The sequence below is a fragment of the Candoia aspera genome, chromosome 1 (genome assembly GCF_035149785.1).
Source record: "Candoia aspera isolate rCanAsp1 chromosome 1, rCanAsp1.hap2, whole genome shotgun sequence".
NCBI classification, from domain to species: Eukaryota; Metazoa; Chordata; class Lepidosauria; order Squamata; family Boidae; genus Candoia; species Candoia aspera.
Window position 1 is genome coordinate 162,489,984 of NC_086153.1, and position 24,231 is coordinate 162,514,214.

At 40.7% G+C, this 24,231-nt stretch overlaps 1 protein-coding gene across 1 annotated transcript in view; it reads right to left on the reverse strand.

Moving 5' to 3' along the window:
• Positions 1-24,231, reverse strand: part of PKHD1 (PKHD1 ciliary IPT domain containing fibrocystin/polyductin) — a 282,461-nt gene that overhangs the window by 198,541 nt on the left and 59,689 nt on the right. The window contains exons 27-28 of the mRNA XM_063301310.1: positions 20,957-21,191; positions 18,525-18,675 (exon numbers count right to left, since the gene is read on the reverse strand). Coding sequence (XP_063157380.1) covers positions 18,525-18,675; positions 20,957-21,191 — 386 coding nt within the window. The remainder of the gene's footprint in view (positions 1-18,524; positions 18,676-20,956; positions 21,192-24,231) is intronic.

A 24,231-nucleotide genomic window follows, 5' to 3' on the forward strand; every position in this document is an offset into this window, starting at 1 on the left:
TTTCACCTAGTGTTCCATGGCCATGAAATTGGTTACTTACACTTTTTTTTTTTTTTAGAAAGACTGCATATGTGAGAGAATGTGATTTGGACAGAGGATGAATACCCAGATGGAGGCAAAACTGTGAAAGAAGCTCTAAGAATGAAACATAAAAAGAACCAAAAGAAGAAATTCAAGTTTCTGGATATATATTAGACTGAACTGATTACAAGAACTAGTCAGGAGGTCAGTCCCAAGAACATAGCCAAAGTGGCTTGTAGACAAGCAAGGGAACTAATGAGAAGTACAAGGACCTGCATAAATACAGAATGAACATTATTTATTTGCTATACACACACTCCCAAAAACTACATGGTATTATAAACTTAAAAAATCACAACAATCTTCTAACAATACATAAAACTCTTTAATAATCATAAACTATATTCATAATCATAAAATTAAGAATATAAAACTCATAATTATAAGTACTAGTATCCCAAATTACAAAGATTTTAACCCTTAAAGTCCAGATCAGTTTGTAGGATTGAAAGTCAGGAGTGAAGGATCTATCCAGATCACCATGAAGCGACTGTTCTAGAGGGCGGTAATACCACTAAGAAGCACTATTGTCTCACCTTCCCTCTAATCTCAAACTGAAGAAGGATCTTCAACATCAGGATGGGTGTACTGGATGGATAGACTCGTACCCAGTTCCAAGCCATATAGATCAAAACCAGCACTTTGAATTGTACCCAGAGCCTACCAGTAACAAATGCAGAGTCCCTGGAAGAGTCTTTTATATGTATAGCAGCTCTCACAAGTCAACCGGCAGGCTGCTGCATTTTGCACCAAGTGTAGCTTCAAAGTAACCTTCAAAAGCAGTCCCATACATATTGCAATAATCTATATATAAGAGGAATGCTTCTTCAAGAAGATTGTGGCAAGCCAGAGACCTATAGAAGCTCAAACTCTATAGGAAAGAGCAAAGAAGACTCTACTTGCAATTACCAGACATAATCATTCTACATATTCTGTCTTATGCTGGCTTCCCCAATGTTTTATATGCTCATCAATAAATATTACATGAAAGGTGAATAATCACAAAGTGGTGGTCCAAGTCTATCCTCTCTTTAAATTTGCTTTAAAGTAACTAAGGGTAACTGAGAGTTTATGAATATTTATACAAGCATTTTAAACAAAAATATTAATATTCTAATGTTCTAATTTTCTAAAAAATAGTTTTTGTTTGTTTGTTTGTTTAGTATTCTGGGCAGGTAGGTCCATATAAAATGAACAGACATCACTTAGAATATACATGTTTAAGCTGTTTGTCAGATTCCTCCGATCAAAAGGTTCACGATTGGAGCATCTTCCATTGCTTCCTTATCAATGGGCTAGACTTTCTGTTGCCAGATGGGAGGGGGTGTTGGAATGGAGTGTGAATTGCATTATTATGGCTAGAGATTTATGGTATACATCAAGGCCGATCAGTAGAGATACATCAGCAATACCACCTGGATGGGAAGTGGGGTGACATATTTTTGTGGGAAAAAGGAAAAGAAAGCAATTAAGGGAATGTAGTTTTAAATATATGTTTTAGTGGGAATTCTCCTTCACAGCTTTACTTCTGTCCTGGTCATTTCGCTTCATTAAACAGTTAAAGGATCCTGGTCTCCTGACTGTCATTGTGTGAATGCTTGAATGAGCCAGTGTTGACATTAAGTTGCGAATCTTATTATATTCGAGAACGCTTCCTGGGGAAAGTCACTCAGTTGAAAGTTAACGAAATAATGCCAAAACATGGAAAACCCAAGGCGAAGGAGCCATCACCCTCAACCTCCACCGAGTGGACAGTGCTGTACGCCAAAGGGGAAGAAGATAAGGTTGAGACAGAGGAGAGCTCCAGGAGCAGAGAAAGCAAGTGTGAAACAGAACCCTGGCTAAACACCACAGAACTGGAAAGCGCACTCCTCACCCTCAACTTTGTGAGAGAACCCGAAACTCTGGATGTGATCATGGAAGAGCCCTCGCAGTCGGGCATGAAGATGGTAGAAGGGAGAGTACCCCAACCTTTGGAAGCACAAATAAGAATGCTAAGCCCAGGGTCTCGTGGGATGGTGACAGAAGTCGATGGGACCAAGCAAGCAATGCATGGGTTGGAGGCAAGTATGTCAGCCATGGAGGTGATAATGCAGCATGTATTGAAAGCCCTGGACACCACAGCATACCCACTGGGAGAGTTTTCGACCCAGCTCTCCAGGGGTGCCTTGCCAGACCAATGAGGTTGACATTGCACTGTAACCCCCATAAGGGGGTTCAACTCACCAATCTGATGGCACAGGAGTGGGGGCCACGCAGAGAGCCAGGAGGGATCAGTAGGAGCCCCCACAACTGAGGTGGTGCACCAGGGGACCCCGAAAGAGATACAAGTCAAATTCAATGGTGACCCCAAGCAGCTGGTGTTTTTCTTGACCAATGTATCCATTTATATCTGGGAGTTTGGGTCTTGTTTCCCAATGGAATACAAGAAGGTGAACCAAGTTGGAGCAAGGCTTCGCGGAGCCACAGCAGACTGGTATGTGCAGCTGCACAATGCCATGGCACCCGAGCTAAACAACTTAAGAGAGTTCATGAAAGCCCTGAGGGAGAGGTTTGAAGACCCGCTAGATAAGATGAGGGTGAAATCAGCCATCCAGCAACTCAGGCAAGGGGGGATAAGTGTGGCAGAGTATGCGATGGAGTTCAAAGCCCTGGCAGGAAAGGTCATAGACTGGTCAGAGACCACCAAGATCAATTATTTCAAGGGTGGCCTGCAACCCGAGATCCTGCAATGGGCCTTATGTAGAGGAGATCCCCCCACCTTAAAGGAGTGGATCTGCCTGGCCGGAGAGGTCAAGAACACCCAGTACAAGTTCCGAAGGCAACTGAGAGTGCAGGCTGCAGGGACGAATACTGGGGCTCCGGGCCAATTCCCCTTGCCCAACGAAGGCTGTTCTGAGAGAGAGATGACACCAAAGACCATACCTGGAAAAGAGGCAGCTGCTTCAAATGCAGTAAAGACACACATTGAGTAGTGGAGTGTCCCTGCAGAGGACCGGAGGCAGCTAAATCGGGAACGAAACCAACCAAGATGCCACCACCTAAATGCAAAGGAGTCGTGGCGACTGCACTGGCCCTCAGAGACATGGATACCAGCCCACTGCTGGAGTCAAGTGAGGATTCGGAACCAGAAGAACAGAAGCTGGTGGAAAATGAATTTCACCTGTTCTGAATTGCCCCTGCAAGCAGGTGGAAAATCCCTGGTGCACCCTGCCAGCTTCTGAGGAGGAGGAAGGAGAAAACCCTCTGGTGAGTGATGACTGCCCCACATTACTAGTCAGGGTGAAATTAAAAAACTTAAGAACATGCCACAAAGCCAATCTGACAGTGATGTTAGACTCTGGGTATACCAAATGTTTAATACACTCCACGCTAATCAACACACTGAGCCTCAAAACTAAGAGACTTAAGCAACCCATCATTTTTACTCAGATGGATGGTTCCATAGCCCATGGGGGTCCAGTGGAGTTTCAAACTGAAACCATGGCCATGAGGTTGGGGGGACACAAAGAAACATTGCAATTTATTGTGGCCCCTGTAGCAAACTATTCATTCATATTGGGGCTACTGTGGCCAAAAAGTAGAAAATGCCAAATTGACTGGGGGACTGGGTCCTTAATTTTTAAAGACGGGGTTAGCAACCCCCTTCCGCTAGCCCCTAAGCAGAGGGACACCCAATTAGCAGGGATAGTGCTAAATCAGCTGCCAGTGGGGAAGCCAGAGGCAGAGGCAGCCATACCAAGCGAATACGCTGATTTTGCTGATGTCTTTGATGAAAAAGAATCAGATCACTTACCGCCTCACAGGAAAACTGACTGTGCCATAGAAATTGACCCAGGGGCTAAGCTGCTTAAACCGAAAATGTACACCATGTCAGAGACTGAGAAAAAAGTCCTCAGGGAGTTCATCGACAAAAAATTAGCTAGGGGATTTATCAAACCAGCTAACTCCCTGTTAGCCGCCCCAGTGCCCTTCCAAGCAAAAAAGGATGGCTCCTTGAGGCTGTGTACCAACTACTGCAGAATAAATGCCATGTCCGTAACCAACCAATATCCTTTGCCTCTGATGAAGGATATGCTATCCCACCTATTGAAAGGCAAAGTATTCACTAAGCTTGATCTCAGAGAACCTTACTTCAGAATCCACATCAGAGAGGGGGATGAGTGGAAAACAGCTTTCAATTGCCCTTTGGGGTCATACCAGTACAAGGTTCTCCCTTTTGGGTTGGCTGAGGCCCCTGGGGTATTCATGCAATATATCAACGAGGTCCTCCATGAGCATTTGTACAAAAGGGGTGTATTTAGATGATATTCTAATCCACTCTGAGATGTTAGAAGACCACATCCCACTGGTTAGGCAAGTCCTACGGAAGCTAAGGGATGCCCAACTGTATGCAAAACTTTTTATGTGTGAGTTCCATAAAAGTCAACTGGACTGCTTGGGGTATTGCATCTCCACTAATGGCATTGAGATGGATCCAGACAAAGTACAGGACATTAGGGGTTGGGAGCCACCTCGCACCAGGCAGCAGCTCCAAAGTTTTCTAAGGTTCACCAATTTCTACAGACAATTTATTCCCCAGTTCCCTCAGATTGCGCTGCCCTTGACAGACTTGCTTAAAACAAGAGGGAGGGGTGAAACGTGCAAAGTGATTTCTCTGGGGGCAAAGCTCTGCTGGCCAGATAAAAGCTAAGCTGCATTTGAGCATCTAAAAGCTCTTTTCATGGAAGAACCTATTTTGGCACACCCAGACCCAAATCGCCCCTTCATTGTTCAGGCTGATGCCTCTGACTCAGCGATAGGAGTGGTTTTGGTTCAAAAAGATGAAAACATGTTCCCTCGCCCATACGCCTACCTCTCCCGCAAATTTACTGACTCTGAGCACAATTGGCACATATGGGAAAAAGAGGCTTTTGCAGTCAAAACTGCATTAACACATTGGAGGCACTTGCTAGAAGGCTCCAAACATCCCTTTGAAGTCTGGACTGATCATAAAAACCTCCAAGCTTTACGAACTCCCAGGAAGTTAAATGGTAAACAAATTCACTGGGCTCAATTTTTCAGCTGCTTTAATTTTACCCTTAATTTTCTTCCTGGGAAAAGGAATTTCCTTGCAGATGCACTTTCTCATCTTCCACAATATAATATTACTCAATCTGAAATTGTAGACACAGTTTTTTCCCAAAAGCAGCTTGGAATGGCTTGCAACAAAGAATTCTGCCCATCTAATAAAAGTTATATAATCAGACAATAATGCTATACCATGCTGATTATAGCAGAACTGTAAACAGATGGAATATATTGACAATAATATCAAGAAAAATAATATTGCATTCTAATGTTCCTTTTCTGTGTTTAGACTGATCACTTGGCCACTAAGGTCCTCTTTTTCCACCAATGCAAAAAAACAAAAACAAAAAACAAAACAGGAGTGCCTAATCAGCCAGCAATGAGCACTCCATTTCCAGCACAATATCCTGTTCAGTCCTAACACACAAATAACATGCTTTCCTTGGCCTATCTGTATACATGATCATTACTATAATGTATTGTGGCCTGGTTACAGCATCTTTCCATGAAAGGTACACAGGTTTAAAAGCAGGCATAATTGCATAATGCAGTTCAGTCTGGAAGCATAAATGCAGGAAATCAGAACGAGTCCATCTGATAGTACAACTTACATAAGCTGTCTAGAAGAAGAGCAAGTTTGGGGAGTAGGAGGAGAGAGAGAGAGAGAGAGAGAGAGAGAAAGGAGGGAGGAGCACAGGAATAAAAGGACTTTTAGTTATAAAAAGGGTAACCCTCCAACAAAATAAATAGGAAAAGAAGAATTGAAGACAGGAGCCCCAAGGAAACAAACCTGGATGTGGCAGCCAGTATCACCTACAACTGAGGCCACCCCACTGCTTCCCAAAAACATTCCCTGAATGTTCACCCAGAAATAGAGCCAAATATAGAATTACAACAAAAGATAGCAAAATATCTTTTAATGTGGATGGAGTATGCCAAAGCAGATGTTCAAGAATAAAGGGAGGCATGGGTTAAGGAACTGGGATGTTTGGTAGAGTGGGCTTTTCATCTGGTGAGGAATGAAGTTTAAGGCCCCAAGACAGGAGACAAGCTTAAGATCAGCCAAGCTGCTATGTTTTTATAAAACAAAGAATACATACATTCTGAATTTGTGCATTTTTTTTAGAATTTGGTGAGAGGTAATTTAACTGTTACAGACTTTAAACAAAGACAGCATTATCTCTATCTCATGCAGTGCATTGCAACTTGTTAGCAGTGCTGGATTCCTCAGTTTTGCCCAAGGCCTAACCCTGTGCATCATCTTCTGTGTGGGGGAGAGAGGAGCAGCATGGTTTTGTGTACCCTGTCCTTACACCTAAGAGCTACTTTCATTTTTTATTTATTTTCTGAGTTCCTTTTTTAAAGCAAGGTTCTTTTTCCCATTTAATCTGACAAAGATTGTCCTCTTAAATTGACCTTCCCCCCGCCCTTCCTTCTTCCCTTCCCTTCCCTTCCCCTACCCAACCCCACCGCAGGCTATTGCCCTCATGGCAGTAACTAGATAACACACTCTATCAGAGAGGTTTTGTTTTGTTTTTTTAAATCATTGGAAAGGCACTAGAGCTGATAGTGGCATCAATCCTAACCTGACACAGGCCAGGGTCAACCATTTATCTCTTCACATTGCCTGTGGATACAGTGGCAGCCATGTTAGCTTTCCTTCTGCAGTTTAACAACCTTGCAGAAGTCACATCTCTTGGAAATGATAATATCTGCACGTAAAGTTGGACTTTTGTTCTTGCTGTACATAAGTTGCATGGGCCTTAATGTTCTTCTGGGAGGGCTTAAGTGTCATTTTTATTTAATTTTGAAATCAGGTTACCCAGATTTACCCAGAAGATAGAGAAATTGGGCAGCAGGATTTCAGAAAAGTCTACAAAATAATCACAAGGGGGAGGCATGGTGGATCTGCATAGTTACATCCTCTCTGCTTCAGAAATATTGGGATGATGGAAGTAAATAACCACTCGCCAAGTGTAACAGACACAGAAATAAGGCAGAAATCTGCCTGAGCTAGACTTGTTAGCAGCAACCAAACTCCAGCTAAACTAAACAAACACAAAGTAATTATATTAAAATGATTCCTGAAGTGGGGAAAGGGGATTGCTCTGATTTCTTGGGTCATGTTTGTCCAATGGATGCTGCATAATGATAGAGGGTATCCTGAAGTGAGGGGAAAAGACAGGTAGTTTCCTGGTGGTGGCTATAGTTGCACCTATTTTACAGGCTACCCCCAGGAAGGGCAATCATTTGTAAAATGAAACTGAATGTTAACAGTTCCATTTTGAAAGGACTCAGTTGCCACCAACAGTGTTTACTTTCTAGGAATCCTTATAGAGTCTATATCAGTGTTTTTCAAACTTGGCAACTTTAAGATGTGTGGACTTCAACTCCCAGAATTCACCAGGCAGCATTACTGGTAATAGTTAGGAATCCCATACATGCATATTTGATTAGAGAAAGGATAATAACTACATTTATTAAGTGACTGGAAACCCCTTATGGACTTTTTGCTGAAAAAAGAAAAAAATGAACTTGTGATTTATAGGTTTGATGATTAGAATGGGTAGACTATGGAAAGAAGGAAATTATGTTGTAACCCTAGAGAGAAGGGGCAAAATATAAATGTACTTGTAACTGCTGTTAAGAAGATTGGAAGCCGCTTCCTTAAACTTTACCTTTCCTGTCCTTTTCTTTATTTCTCTTCTCTATTTCTTTCTTTGCACTTTTTTTCACTTACTTATTACTTTTCTTTACTTTCCTTACTTTTTTCTTTCCAAATTTGTATAGTTTTTGTTCTTTTAAAAGTTTCTTTAATAAATGTATATATATACAGTGTGTATGTGTATGTGTGTGTGTGTATAGTATACACACACACACACACACACACTGTATATATACTCACACACTATATATATATATATATACACGCACACACATGGAATCCAACAAATGTGTCACACAGTACACACCCAGCTGTGTGTAAACAATGGCAGTACCAATGGTATAGCATGAAAGACTTGGGGCACCGATAGTGGTTTGTAAAACAGGCATTAAGGGAAGTAGGTTCTCCATAGATCATGGGTTACTGTCTTGTATCCTAGAATTAATGGAAAACATATGGACTGCTAACTCAGTTATATAACTTTGCATTACATTTTCAGCATGGAAGGTAGAATAAAATATCCTGATGGTTGTTGCTGTTATTGTTATTATTATTAGCATTATTGACATTATTGGCACTTGGAGTTATGCAGCTGAGGGCTCCAGCCAGTCAGCCGATGTTGTTTTCTAGGATATCCAAGCTATTTACCGTCTGTTCTGCTTTTCAGTTTCTCTCCCCTGCCTCACATGCCCAACAGTAACACAGCAATCTGTGGTTCCCCCTTGCTGTTTTTTTCCCTCAACAAATCCTTTTTATTTATTTTTTATTTATGCAAATCTTGGGGTTTGATCATTTCTTTTTATATAGGGGTGATTCTATTTTAATCCCGGACAGTGCTATCTACTGTCATTATTAATAATAGATACCTGCATAAAGAGGACCGGAGCCATTCTTTACTTTGAAGTATCTATAATTAGGTTTTACTACCTTTGTTTTCATTCACAGCAGTTTATTCCACTGAAGATAAGTTATGCTACTTCCAAAAGTTTTCTGCCATAAAATGTCTCAAGAGTTTAAACACAACTACACAAATTATCTGTTTGATTGTCTTTAAAAAGAGAGAGAAAATAAATATAAAATAAAATCTCAAGAGAGAAAAAGCAAAATCTAAAATCCCTGTCCATCACCAGTTACTAGAACAGCTAAGTGAGTAGGCTTCTGAGTTCTCTACAACTCCTCCTATGGTAAGATGTGATGAAATAGGGAATCAAGAAACATTTTTTTAAAAAAAAATATTTTGCAGGTTAAGATAATGGAAATCCATTCTGTGTAGCCAGCGTCAAAGGTACACACTTACTTTGTTTTCCTTCTGTTGGCTTCCTGTACATTGCATCTGCTCAGAAACATTCCTCGGACCCAGTGGGCCAGGGGGAAGGTTAAAATAAAATACCAGTATTTCTATAAAACATCGTGCTTATATTATGATTAGATCCAGTCCAATAAGCTGCAATAATAATAATAATAAACCATACTAGTCCACAGTTATTTCAGTCTGACCCTAAATATCCCCTAAGCCCAGCAGAGAATATCACTCTCATATGGTCAATATATTATATGCAACACGTTACGGTGTCTTGATAGTTGATGTATTACTAGATGGTGAAGAGATACAAATTGAGCAATATAACCTTCCAATTACTTCGCTGTGTAGTCATAGTAGTTACAATAGCATCTAGTCATGAGCTAATTAGGACTTATGGGACAGGTAATCAGCATTTTTTTGTAGGTTAAATTGCATTAGGTACAGAAACATAGGTTCCTCATGTTAATTACATGGTACAGCGAACATGTAAGGGATTTGAAAAGGAATTCTCAGCGGCTTGTGCTTTTACACACAATTTAATTATGCATACATTAATCATGATCCTGCATTAATCACAAACTCAGGTGCTGAATTATGATGGCAAAATAAGTGGCTAAAGTGGGACTCCTGGGAAACAAGAAGATACTGGCATTCCCAGGGGAACTCCTCTAAGGTTTAAAGAATTTGGGGGGGGGGGGGAACTTTACAGGGGAAAAAACAGGAGCGCACTGAAAATTAAGCAAGTTCAGTGGCTACAGAATGCTGGGTCCCTATTATGAATGGATGGAAAGGGCAAGAAGCAGAGGACTAACAGACCTTAAAGTGGTCATTGTCAGATCTGAGCACCAGCCTGGTCTTGTTGCTAACTCACGCAATGTGCACTGGGATTTCTAAAGTTGGTTTTAAAAAGACAGCTGAGATCAGCATGGCAGATCAACAGCTTAACCTGCAGTATGGAATTGTCCTTTGTGATAAATTCATGAATAGACAGTAAATCAGAGTAGGGAATCAGGGAAGGGGTGCTGCATGGCCAGAATTACACTAAGATTGTATTTTTCCTGTGAAAAGTGAATCTGTGAGAGTTGAAGCTGGCAGGGCTGGAAGTAATGCATGTGAGTCCTGACATGGTCCTGGGGGACTACAATCTGCCTTCTCTAGAGGTGGGGTCAGAGGAAGCTCAAGAGTTCATGGCTACCATGACAGCCATGGGCCTCTCCTAGGTTATCCAGGGCCTGGGTGGCCAAGGCCCCCTGGGAGGTGACATGTAGTTAATTCCTGTTTGAGAAAGGGGGTTATCCTGCTGTTGATTAAAGAGGCAACGGTTTTCCCCCTCCTCAAGAGGCTATTACTGGGCCCTACAGTGCTGGACAGACCCTTCCCTTCTTGGAGAAAATTGTGGAGAAGGTGGTTGTGTAGCAGCTCCAGAGAACCCTGGAGGAAATGCATTATCTGGATCCTTTTCAGTCAGGTTCAGACCAGGGTATGTGGATGACCTCTAACAGGAATGGGATGGGGGCTAATGCATCCATCCTTGCTCTTCTTAACCTCTAAGGGTCTTTCAATACCATAAATCATGGTATCCTTCTGGATTGCCTCTGGGGTTTGGGAGTGGGTAGTACTCTGTTGTGCTGGTTCTCTTCCTTTCTCTAGGGCCAGTTCCTGTCAGCATTGATAGAGGAGAAGTCCAGCCCACAGTCCCTGCTTTGTGGGGTCCCACAGGGCTCAGTTTTCTCTCCTCTCCTGTTTAACATCTGACATGAAGCCACTGGGTGTGGTTATCCAGTGACATGGTATCTTCAGTATGCTGATGATACCTGGCTTTACATCTCCACCCCTGTCTGCTCCAGTGATGCTGTGGAGGTTCTGTCTTGGTATCTGAAGCCTGTGGAGGTTTAGATGGGGGAGAACAGGCTTCAGCTCAACCCTAGCAACACTGAGTGGCTTTAGGTATTACATCCTCCTGATTCTTGGGGTTTTTCATCTTTAGTTCTGGATGGAGCCACATTTCCCCAAACAGAACCAGTGCACAATCTGAGGGGACCTCCTGGATTCATGACTCCTGTTTGAAGAACAGGTGGCATCTATGACCAGGAGGGCTTTTGCACAGCTTTTTGTTGTGCAGTAGCTGCACCCTTTCCTGGATAATGAGGCCCTGCTCATAGTCACTCATGCTTTAGTCACCTCCAGAATGGACTACTGCAATGAGCTGTACTTGGGGTTGCCCTTGAAAAGCATCCAGAAACTACAGCTGGTACAGAAAGCAGCAGTACGACCAGTTATGTGTGCTTGTCGTTTGGTTCATGTTACACTTCTGCTCCATGAGCTCCATTGGTTGCCAGAATGCTTCTTGGTCCAATTCAAAGTGCTGGTGGTAACCTATAAAGCCTTTCATGGCATGGAGCCAGATTCTTTGAGGGACCACCTCTCCTTGATCATGTCTACCCATTAAATCCAGCAGAAGAGGCATGCTCCATGTTCCATCTATTAAGGAGTATCATCTGACGGAGCCCAGGAAGAAAGCCTCTTCTGTCGTGGTGCCTGCCCTTTGGAACATTGTCCCCCCATGTTGGCCCTGACTCTGTAAGGCCTTAAAGGTGAGCCCAGGTATATATAAAAGGTAGGTAAAAAGGCAGTAACACAATTCAAACCTATTTAATGCTCAATAAGTTCATCTTACAAAAAGTGATCTTGCAAAGGAAAAAATTAAGAAACAGCAGGAAGAATAGCTTTAAGTGTTATACAGGAAGAGAGAAAATGAATGTTTGTGCTTTTAGATTTTATCTTCCCCACAGTAAAATGTGTGACAACTACTGCAGAGAAAGCAATCAGATTCCCACTTCAGTCCTTACTAGTACATGCCTGGAAGTGCAAGTTGCTCACTGGTGGTTCCCCCCTCTCCTGCCATCCTAGCAGAAGGTCACTTGCCAAGTAACAGAGCGGAAAACATTGCTGGGAACACTTGGAAGGATGAGAAGGCAAAGGCAGATACATCACAGGTTGGATTCTGGAGATCTGTCAGATCTGGGAAAGCCATGTCCCAAAGCCAAAATCAATATTAAACTGGTTCTAATAAACCAGTTCTCATCAAGGATGAGTCAAAAGGGTTTGTATGCCAGTAACAGGAAAGGCCTCTGGAACAAATGTTCAGAAAATAGGTTCTTTTCCTTAAATTTTGTTTTTCTTCTTTTTATCATTTCTTAGCTGTATATTATGGCCATACTTTTCCACTAGTTAGTTTTTTCTGATTTGGGAATATATATGAAAGATATGCAAAATATTTAACGTATGAGTGAAAATGCATTGCTGTCCTCAACCTTTTGTCATCATGGGATGTGACAGCCAGCAGAAGCCAAGAATCTCCCGTACACTGCTTTCTTAATCAATTTCTGGTATTACAACATAATTACTACAACCATGTCTATCAGAAGCCTTTGCAAACAGAAAAATCCTTACTATAGCCAACACCATCCAGCCTAATTCATTACCCAGTTTCCCGCAAGATGCCCCTTCATCTTTCCCAAAATCCCCAGCCCAGCATTTACTGGTATTATTTAATCAAGCTGTTTTACTTATCCAATCCACAGTGCAAATCACAGTACTCAAACATCTATTCACTGTGCAGCCAATCCATCCACTAGTTCTAAGGCACATCCAGATGGAACTCAACCCTGTCAGAGGAAAGTCAGACACTGTTACTTAGCTACCTGTCCATTTGTTCTGCAGGTGGCATCTACCTTATGAAGACGGATTTTGCTTGGTCAAAACATAGCAGGCAGCAGAATCTGAAAAATGCCACTAAACGTGCAGGCATATAAGGAAAGTTTTTAGTGTTACCGCAAGTCTGTTCCCAGTTCTGAAAAATAATATTGATTATAATAAGTTTGCAGCTGTGCATGCTTAAATACTATATAAGCATATTATATACATAAAGGTAAAGGCAAAGGTTCCCGTTTAGTCATGTCTGACACTAGGGGCAGCGCTCATCTCAGTTTCATGGCTGAAGAGCCAGCATTGTCCGAAGACCCTTTGCAGTCATGTGGCCAGCATGACAGTCACAGAACACTGTTATTATATACATACTGTATACTAAATTGTAAAGGTAATGCATGCTATATGCCAGCAAATTTGGAAAACACAAGAATGGCCATCAGACTGGAAAAAATCAACTTATATCCCCATACCAAAAAAGGGAAACACTAAAGAATGTTCAAACTATCGAACAGTGGCGCTCATTTCACATGCCAGTAAGGTAATGCTCAAGATCCTGCAAGGTAGACTTCAGCAATTCATGGAGCAAGAATTGCCAGATGTACAAGCTGGGTTTAGAAAAGGCTGAGGAACTAGGGACCAAATTGCCAATATCCGCTGGATCATGGAAAAAGCCAGGGAGTTTCAGAAAAAGATCTATTTCTGTTTTATTGACTATTCTAAAGCCTTTGACTGTGTGGACCATAACAAATTGTGGCAAGTTCTTAGCAGTATGGAGATACCAAGTCATCTTGTCTGCACCCTGAGGAATCTGTATAACGACCAGGTAGCAACGGTAAGAACAGACCACGGAACAACGGACTGGTTTAAGATTGGGAAAGGAGTATGGCAGGGTTGTATACTCTCACCCTACCTATTCAACTTGTGTGCAGAACACATCATGCGATGTGCTGGGCTTGAGGAATCCAAGTCTGGAGTTAAAATCGCTGGAAGAAACATTAACAATCTCAGATATGCAGATGATACCACTTTGATGGCTGAAAGTGAAGAGGAACTGAGGAGCCTTATGATGAAGGTGAAAGAAGAAAGTGCAAAAGCTGGCTTACAGCTAAACCTCAAAAAAACCAAGATTATGGCAACCAGCTTGATTGATAACTGGCAAATCGAGGGAGAAAACGTAGAGGCAGTGAAAGACTTCCTATTTCTAGGTGCGAAGATTACTGCAGATGCTGACTGCAGTCAGGAAATCAGAAGACGCTTAATCCTTGGGAGAAGAGCAATGACAAATCTCGATAAAATAGTTAAGAGCAGAGACATCACACTGACAACAAAGGCCCGCATAGTTAAAGCAATGGTGTTCCCTGTAGTAACATATGGCTGCGAGAGCTGGACCATAAGGAAGGCTGAGCGAAGGAAGAGAGATGCTTTTGAACTGTGGTGTTGGAGGAAAATTCTGAGAGTGCCTTGGACTGCAAGAAGATAAAACCAGCCCATCCTCCAGGAAATAAAGCCAGACTGCTCACTTGAGGGAATGATATTAAAGGCAAAACTGAAGTACTTTGGCCGCACAATGAGAAGACAGGACACCCTGGAGAAGATGCTGATGCTAGGGAGGGTGGAAGACAAAAAGAAGAGGGGCCGACCAAGGGCAAGATGGATAGATGATATTCTAGAGGTGATGGACTCGTCCCTGGGGGAGCTGGGGGTGTTGACGACCGACAGGAAGCTCTGGCGTGGGCTGGTCCATGAAGTCACGAAGAGTCGGAAGCGACTGAACGAGTAAACAACAAATACTAAATTAGTAGATCTATAAAATTCCACTTCAGATACTTCTACCAAAAAAATTAAGTAGACTCACCACTCTCAACAATTATATAAACTAAATATAATACATAATATGAAGCAGGGGAAGGAAGGATCTTTTAAATGGAGTTTAATAATGAATTGGTACTTGGCTGAAGTAAAAGTTCAGATGCTTTTTGTAAGGGAGGAATGGTGAAACACTGACATGTCGTTTTCTCAATACCGGAACTTTGCAGAACTATCAAGTATGGGTCAAAAATGAATTTCTTTTGCTAATGCCAAGAAAGTTAAGTGTCGACTGATAACACATTTTTAGGATCAATGCATACAGAACTGTCTGAATCCCTTGGAAGGGTCCAATGTGTAAGGGAAAAGGTGAGGTCCCATTACTTCTCTAACATTTTGTACCTCTTGCTAACAGCAGCATTACTGTAACCCAATGTATAAGAAGCCATTAATGCATTTTTTTCTGACTGGTACCATTACTTCCAGTGGAAAGGTAAGGCCAGTTTGCATGACATGATTAAAGCCTCTACATAGAAGCATGCATATACTGTACAGTGTCATAAATCTTAGCAAGGGGATATCAACCAAAATCGAGGCCACTTATCTGACCTACCTGTTCCTCCTCAACACATACATGCTACTTGGGCTCCGGTTGGCACACTCAAGATTCTGCAATTCATATTTCTTTTGGGACAGAATGACTCCATGTGGTATAACAAGAAGGAAGCACCATGAACCAAATACAGAGTTTTTTCCCCAAAAGAATGGGAACTAACTATGTGAGCTAAAACAAATCACTGACAGCTGAATAGTTTATTACACAGATCACTAGATGTGAACAACAGCCAGATGGGGATGTATGCCAGAGAATCATCTCTCTCATAGCTAAGGTACAAATTATATTTTAGCTGTCTGGCAATAAGCTTTGTAATTATACATATATACACATATTTGCTGTGTAGATTGATAATCCAACATGATCAGCAGCATACATATAAAATGGAAATTGTCCACAGGTTACAAAAATCTATAAGGGAGGTGGAATACAGATAATTATTGATGGCAGAGAGAGAATAAATAGAGAGTTATTTACTCTTCCTCAGAATGAAATTAATGGTGCTCAACCATTGAAGCTAATTGGCAGAAAATTTAAATCCAAAAGCCACATCTTCAAGCTATAACGTCTTTATATAGGTGTATTTTATATGGAACTCATTGCAGCATGAAAAATGCCATAGTGAATTAACTGTGCATGCAATTACCCACTAGATCCTCCTCCCCAGGTTACATTGCTATGTATTCATACTCCTGTAAGATTACCAAAACTTACATAGAACCCAAATCAGTATTTCCAATTCCATAGAACATTTCTATTAATTACATTAAACATAGCTCATGAGTCTAACAGTTATAATCTGAAGTAACATAGTCCATTTTATTGCCTTATTCCCACACCGTTCTGCTAGAAACATAAACCCATCTTTACATTTGCATGATTCACATGAATGGTCCCGAACTGCATTTCTCAGCGTGAAATGAGATGGTCAGCATTTCCAATCCCTTAGCTATGTAAGGTGACAGACCTGGCAACTATTTGCATCACTAAGAAAGCAAGCATTCCTGCAATATATAGTTGTGAAGGCAGGCACACAATCTTACAATTATCTTCTTAACAAATATTTCTTTCCCAGATCATTCACAACAACAGTGCAACACAAGTAAATAAGAGCAGCTCCATCTATTTAAAGCTCCCCAGATTCTTTTGTAGCAAATAGAAATGGAACTCTTGATTGCACTCTTGCCCCCAAGCATGGTGTGGCTTCTCAGATACAATAGCAGATAGATACCTTGATTGTCTACTTTTGCAAAAGTTGCTAGATGGTTATCTCTGTGAACCTCCCTCACTTCAGACCTTAATCCAAAAATATGGGAAGGTGGAAACAGGTTGAATAATAGTGGGGAAAAACTTCTTAACAGCAAACCAACTTGACAGTGGAACCAATCCCTCAGAGAGGTGGCAGGCTCCTATTCATTGTGTATGTTCAAGCAGAGAAAGGACAGCTGTCAGTCATGAATCCTTTCTCTTAAATTCCTACAGACAACAGGAGTTTGGACTTGATGGCCTAAACAGCTTCTTATAACTCCATTAACTCTGTAAAGAGAAGATCCCATCCCTGCACCACAAAGGAGTCTATGCCTTGTCTCTCATTCTGAATTCACTTCCAGGACTTCAAGAACAAATACAGTAATGAGTGAGATGAGAGATCAAAACTCTCAATAAAGTCAATGCTTGGCCATATCAGGGTTCCCTTCTCATAATATTAATTAGAGAAAGGCATGACAATAAGTAGCACATGGCCAGATGAAGCCCTACCTATAAGACAGGGAAATGTAAAGAAATCAAATTCTACATTCATTCATTCTTGATATGACTGATGCTAATTAAACATCTCCCACAGGCTCTTAGTAAAAGGACCAACTTACAGTCCCAGTGCCAAGTTACGGTTTTATTCCCCTATCATTTTCCCAAATTCATTTATTTAAAATAATACTTTAATTTTAAAGAATCTTCCTCAGAGTATTTTCTCCTTTCCTAACTCCGAAACTATGTTCTACATATCGCTTCCAGAAGATAAAAAAGGAATTATCACTACACTGCAAAGGCCTCTGTAATGAAAAGACTAAGCTCATGAGCTGCCTCCATGAGGGGGAAAAAAAATCTACTCAAATTGAAAACTATGCAAACAGATTTTCTTATCTTCTTGTCTTCCCCATCTACCATCCACCCATCTCCCACACTTATAGTAAAAATATTTCTATTTATCTTTATTTATTTATTCAATTTGTATCCCATTGCAATGCAGTGACTCTTGGCAGATTACATGTCTCCCAACTGAAAAGTACTGTATATAAATACTGTGTACACAGGGTGAATTGAGAAAAGGAGAAGGACTTAGTTGGGTATTACTTGATTTTACTTACTCGATTTGAAATATGATAGACATAAATACATCCCTCTGCATGAATTTATTCTTGTCTTTTGCACTGAACTCGTCTGAATAGAACTGAAGCTCCTAGGGTCTTGCTGACAAAATTGGATCTTTTAAAAAATCACTTGCATGTTATACAATATGCATGTCCATATGCATTGCAGCTAAGTAAAATTCCTACAGCTGTCCAGATATGGGCCAGGGGAAGGAAAGACAGAGAAGTGTAAGAGATATTTATATTTCTTACAGATATTAATGGAATACAGGGACAATACCTCACTTGATTAACTCCATGTTTTTAGAAATAATGACATTTTAAAAATACCTTTATGCTCCTATGAGGACAGAACCCAAATGTAGAGTTTCAATTATTTCAATTCTTCCACAAGGACTGAAGGGGCAACACAATTTTTTAAAAATCTGGCAGTATGCAAGAAGTTTCTAACTGCTAGTCCAATAAAAAGATGGCTTATCATCTTCCTGTTTCAACTAGCTAATAGCCCATTGCCTCAAGAGCATGAGAAGTGACCACAATAACACAGGGAAAAAAATCTGTGATCAGGATCTCTGATTTCAGCAACAGAGGCAGGAAGAAGCATCAAATTAGGAAGGGACTTTCATGTATAAGAAGGGAGTTTGCAAAAATAAAGAGACAATAGAAAGCAATTAAATACAGCAGGTCTCATTCATATTTATTAAAACATGGTTAACCATAGTTAAGAATTAGTTCCTTTGCTGTGCATTAGATCTGCTATTCAAACTTGGAGAGCATTTAAAATTATATATTGCCTCTGCCTGGCCTAAGGTTTTTTTTTTTTTTTTTCACTTAAATGTACACAATATTACAAATTTAATTTTAAGCTGTTTGAATCAGTCTATAAAAAAGATTTGATTATACCTGAGTGTTCTGGCCCCAGTTTTTCCATATCTCAGTAATCTTGGCGGTAATTGGCTGATTAGGTCCCTCACACTCCATCTCTGCCTCAGTTTCCATGGTAATGTTACAGGAGCTATTATAGATGAGAACTTCATCTCTTTCCACTTTAGGGCTGAAACGAGAAGGGAGGTTAAATGGGGTGTCATCAATCTTAATGAAATGCAATTATTTTTACTCTTATTAATCATCGCAAGCCATTAGCTTGTGGCAACTCCAGACCACCATTTGTCAAACTTTGCAAATTTCTGTAATTTTGTTTCCATTCTTTTATTGTTTATTTGTTTTGCCCCCCTCCCCCATACCTTTATCTGCAAACCCTCCCAACAAAAATACACATAGGAAGCATTTCTTAGAGATGCTGTTCTGCCAGCCTCTCCAAATAATACAAATACACATTGACTTCTAGGACAGAGCAAGCATAAGAGCAGAAAACTAAAGAGAATAGACACTGCTTGAGTCAAAGATGGAAGTAAATCCCAAGTAGCTCTTTTTTCTTACTCACACTTAATCCTGGGGAATGAATAACTTGCAACTCCCTTAGGGCAAGTGCAGAAATTGGAAAACCATATAACTGGCTAACTGGTCCCTAATTCCAACTGTGAAAAAATGAGCTCATTTAGGGTTCCAATTCCTGCTACCCAGCTGATAGCAATGATGCTTTCTTGCTAGCACTGGAACATTAACTTAGTAAATTAATTAAACTTACTTAACAGCCCAGGCTAAGCAGATTCGATATATGTGCCAGTTAGTTTAGTGGGGCCCCTTTCTATACAATCTCTTTTCACAATAGGAAATGGTAGATGGAGTGAGAGGTAGTCATAATAATCGGGGGGGGGGGGAAATAAAGGGCCATTCTTAATTAGCCCTGCTTGTTGACAGCTGCCTACTTTGGTGGGGAGCATTTAAGATTCTAATATCCATTTCTATATACTCAGCAATGATTTGTATGCTTTTCAAATGCCTTGACAAATTTCAGATTTAGTTATCCTTAAGATTGTGTGAAAGGCAATCAGAATTTGGATGTTGAAAGTTTGGGCTTTCCTATCGTCACAGAAAACAAGCAGCACATTTCCACATTACACCTGCCAACTCCTTTTTACTCCTGTGACTTAAAGATGTCACTATGAAAAGATGAATCCCCATCCCCCAAGCCATGGTCTTATCTGCAAGAAAGAGAATAGTTGCAAGATTGCCTTCAGCAATAATTATTGGCTCAGTCATCAGAGGAGCTAACAAAACAGATTAATAAACCACTCTGCAAACTGGCCACAGGACTCACTTCTTTGCTACCCTTTTTGAAATCTTAACAGAACTGCCCAGGAATTAGCAAGAAATAAGATAAAACCTGCCCTGGATCCTGTGAGCCCAAATCATTACAGATATCAAGAAAAGACACAATTTGCTACCTTGTACAGCCCGTCACTGTTTTTTTTACCAACAAGTTAACCCCAAACAGCTACCAGAGTAGGCAGCAGGGAGCTAAATTTCATGATGCCCAAGTAACACCAAACTCCTGCAAGGCCAAGAGTTTGGTGTTACTTGGGACACCAAATTATGGGACACAAGATTTAGATACTGCAAGATTGGAAGAGAAACATAAGATTGCAGTGAAGCCTATATAATGCATCTCCATATATTTCTGCAGGGCCTCGATCAAATTAGATATGCCTAATAAATTCATGGAAGGGTGGAGCATGTATGGACAACTTGGGAAATTTTAGGGAAACCTAAGGTGGAGGGGCAGTTTTTATCAAGAATAAGACTTCAGCATGGCAGAAAGCACAGATTACAGCTTACTACCTGAAAGCCATTCAAAACACAGATGTCAGGTACACCTTCTTAATTGTAGTATGTTGGATTGCAATTTGAAATACAGGAGTGTTGCAGGATTGCAACCTCAATGGTGATAACCTTCAGTAATGTACCCACTTCCCTAGACATCAGGCCAATGTATCCCTTTGAGGAACTGGTGCCAAATTAATCAAATGGGACAGTGATTTGAAGCTGACAACCAGGAATTGGCAACATACTGCCTTCCAAATGTTGTTCAGTGCCATTAGCCATAGCAGAGATAGGGCATCATGAACATTTGAACATCTGAGTCCAACATTTGAAGGGCCACTAGTTGTCCATCCCTGCCTTAAATCTACAATGAGTCTGCTTGCCAATATTAGCTAGATGAATACTACATAGGGCTGCTGGTGTTGCATTTTTTTGCTGTAAATCAACATAATTGAGATAAGGAAAGCATTTTTTTTTTACCGGTGATTCCTAATCCCTAATCTTTTTTTTTCCCCCAGCAGCATTCAGTAGATTTTGCTTTGGATCAGAAGCTATATATTTAGAAAGAAATGCACAAGATCCAGCTAGGGTTGGAAAAAGCCATGTCTAACCTGATAAGAAGGCTCGAAAAATGGACATGAGATGAGTTGATAGAGGCCTTGTTAGTCCTTGAAGGGGAATAAGCCAAACTGTCGCAAAGGAATAGGAATGGGGTGGCCGCTGTAATAACATCAGCATTTGCTTTGATTTGGATGTCACACTGGATCAGTGCTGCGCCAGCTGCCTTGCAGTCTTTGCCACTGTCTTCTACAGAGTACTTCAGACTACAGAGAACCGCTATGGAGGCTGAAAAGAGGAGATGGGGTAAGAGGACATCAACCAATTACAGAAATACAGAAGTCGTCTCCTTTTCCTGATGCTCCTGTCGATGATTTGCAACAGCAGTGTAATGGATTGAAATGATGGTGGGAAGTTTCACTTACAGACAAGTTTCATACCGTGATGATCCTGAAAGCACAAGAAGGCCAGCTCTAAAATTGTCAGTCCTCATTGAACTGGATTAACCGTTAAGCAACATAAGCACCGTGCTTACGGCACCAAGGGAAGGGGGGCACCACAGAGTTTTTTCCCCAGGCTATCATGCCCTTAACTCTTTCCCTGCCACACTCAACTTTAGTTTTTAGCACTTACTGAGTCTTAATGTCTTGTCAGTTAAGCTGAGGGGCACCATTGTTGGGCTGTGCTTAGGGCATCAGTTGGCCTCAATCTGGCCCTGATACTGACACTACCTTTACTCCTCAAACTGTCAACAATACTTCCATAGATAACAGACAATTCTACAGGCTTCAAAAGGTTGAGTTCTCCGCAGAAGCAGCCAGTAGTCCCTTCAGCTGACTAAAGAGACTTCGCAACCAATGGCACCCTACTTGTCTCACACTGTGCTCTATATTTGCTTTTTTGTTTGTTTGTTTGTTTGTTTGTTTTAAAAATCACTATGGCTGCTAAAAAAACACAAGGAAGTCATGATAGGGCCATTATTCTGCTCACAGAATGGTGAATTATGATGTCTTGGTATGTTATCTTCATAGCTGAGCCTCTGTGGGAAGGAGGCCATATGAGCAAGTTCAGAGACAGGAGCTCCCATTAATGTGGAAAATGGTCCACCCACAAGATTTTAGCTGTAAAAACAGGCATGCAGCATTTTTGGTTGCCCTGCAGCTGAGCTGAATATACATGGCTCAGGTGCCCAACAGGGAGGATACTTTGAGATCACAGGGGCATGGGATGATCCTGGAGTTGTACAAATACCAATGTAGAGGTGCTTTAAGTAAACACTGCTGTCAGTTAGCTAGTTCCTGATATTAATAGTTTTATTAATAGTTTTGTTGACTGTATCAGTCAAGGCATTCTAAGAGTGAATGTTTGCATTACACTCTGTCATCATAAACCATCATAGAAACAGTTTTGATTGAAGAACAGCATAGAAGAAGTTAAAATGTATACACACCCACACACATATACACAAACACATATACATACATACACACATACATATATACATACTTACACATACACATATTGCTTATTGTTTCACAGTATTCTTTAAATTTTGTTTCTAAAATGCAGTCACCAGAGATCCAGAAACTCCACTTAGTATGGTAGATAAGAGCTTCAGGGGAAAACCTCTTAATCATCTTCCTTTTCTGCTATTTTTCTGAACACAAAATATCACTTTTTAGTGCTTTTATTATAATGGTGCTTGATTATTTCCCCCACTGGAGTAAAAAATGAAAAACAAAACTTTGAATAACAATTAGCAATAATTTGGTACAACCCCTACCCCCCCCCCACCAAAAATCACCTTCAGAATGTAGCCTTGTCCATGGAGTCTGTGTATAAAGTGATATATCTTTTTTTAAAAAGCTTAGACCAAAGCTTGTAAGGTGCTTTTTTAAAAAAAATGTTTCCCACAGTCTACAAATAATCTCAATCTTTTCAGGGTTAATCCAAAGATTTTTCTACATGTGATGCAGGAAAGATCTCTTTGTTTATTTGTTTAGGAATTAAGCATAGTTTAGATCTTACTTTCACTACTACTCTGGATGGCTGTAGAATGGTACATTTAAACATAAATAAAAATATTGTTAAAATGAGATAGCTATAAAGCTCCCAAGACCATTGCCTTATATTGTAGAGGAAGGAAACTTGGCACTCCAGAGCTGTGGCACTACAACCCCCAGGATTCCTCAGCATTGGTAATATTGGTTGAGAGTTCTAATTCAGCAACATCTGGAAGGCTGTGGGTTCCCCACCAGTGCTGGACTAATTTTCTTAAAAATAAATTCCGCTTAACTCAGTGCAACTTACATGATTGTGTGTATGCATATATACACAGAGATGGTTGCACTGTATGTTGAATAAAAAGGAGGATTTAATTGAATGTCATTTTATATCATTCCCTAACAAATGTTGACTGTGTTAAGAGAGAAAAGAAAGGAAAAGTCACAACCTCTGTACAATTCTTAAAGGACAATAGCAGCATCTTAAATCAAATACTCAATCTGCCAGTTGAAAAGGTCAATCCAGAAGTAGAGATTCTACCTCTGTTCTTGCCTGTTTCACACAGTGGAGGAAGGAAAAGACATGAGGATTTCAGTGCCTACATTGTTGGACCTTTCAGGGTTCTACAGAAAAAACATCTGGAACCCACCATAAAAGACATATATAGAATTAAAGAAATCTGAGTCCAGGAATTTATTCTGAATATCTGAACTGCATGGTGCTCATTGTCCTTGTGTAAAGATTCTTTCCCAATTGTTATAAGCTTTTTAGCACTACCAGTTGGATGTAGGAGGCTCTTTTGTTTCTAATTTGCTGATGACATCCATTTCTTATCATCACTCTTTATCTCAGCTTCTCAGCTTCCCCTTCTAAAAATATCAACTCGTATTTTTACCCAACATTTTCTGCAGTGACGATGATGCAAAGTATTCATTCAAGCTTTTTTGCCACCTCTTAATCCTCATTTACAGATAGTCCTCGCTTAACAACCATTCATTTAGTGATGGTTCAGACTTACGACCATGCTGAAAAAACTGACTTATGACCGGTCCTCACACTTAAGACCATTGCAGCATCCTGTGGTCACATAATTGCCATTTTTGACTTTCCCAGCTGGCTTCTGGCAAGCAAAATCAATGGGAAACTGTGATTTCAATCGAAGTGAATATTTGTAGCTTAGGGTTGAACTGTGGAGCCCTTGGTGCTCTCTGAGCCTTGTTGTTTTCTTGCAGATGTTTCATTGCCAGACTAGGCAACATCTTCAGTGCAAACTGAAGATGTTGCCTAGTCTGGCAATGAAACGTCTGCAAGAAAACAACAAGGC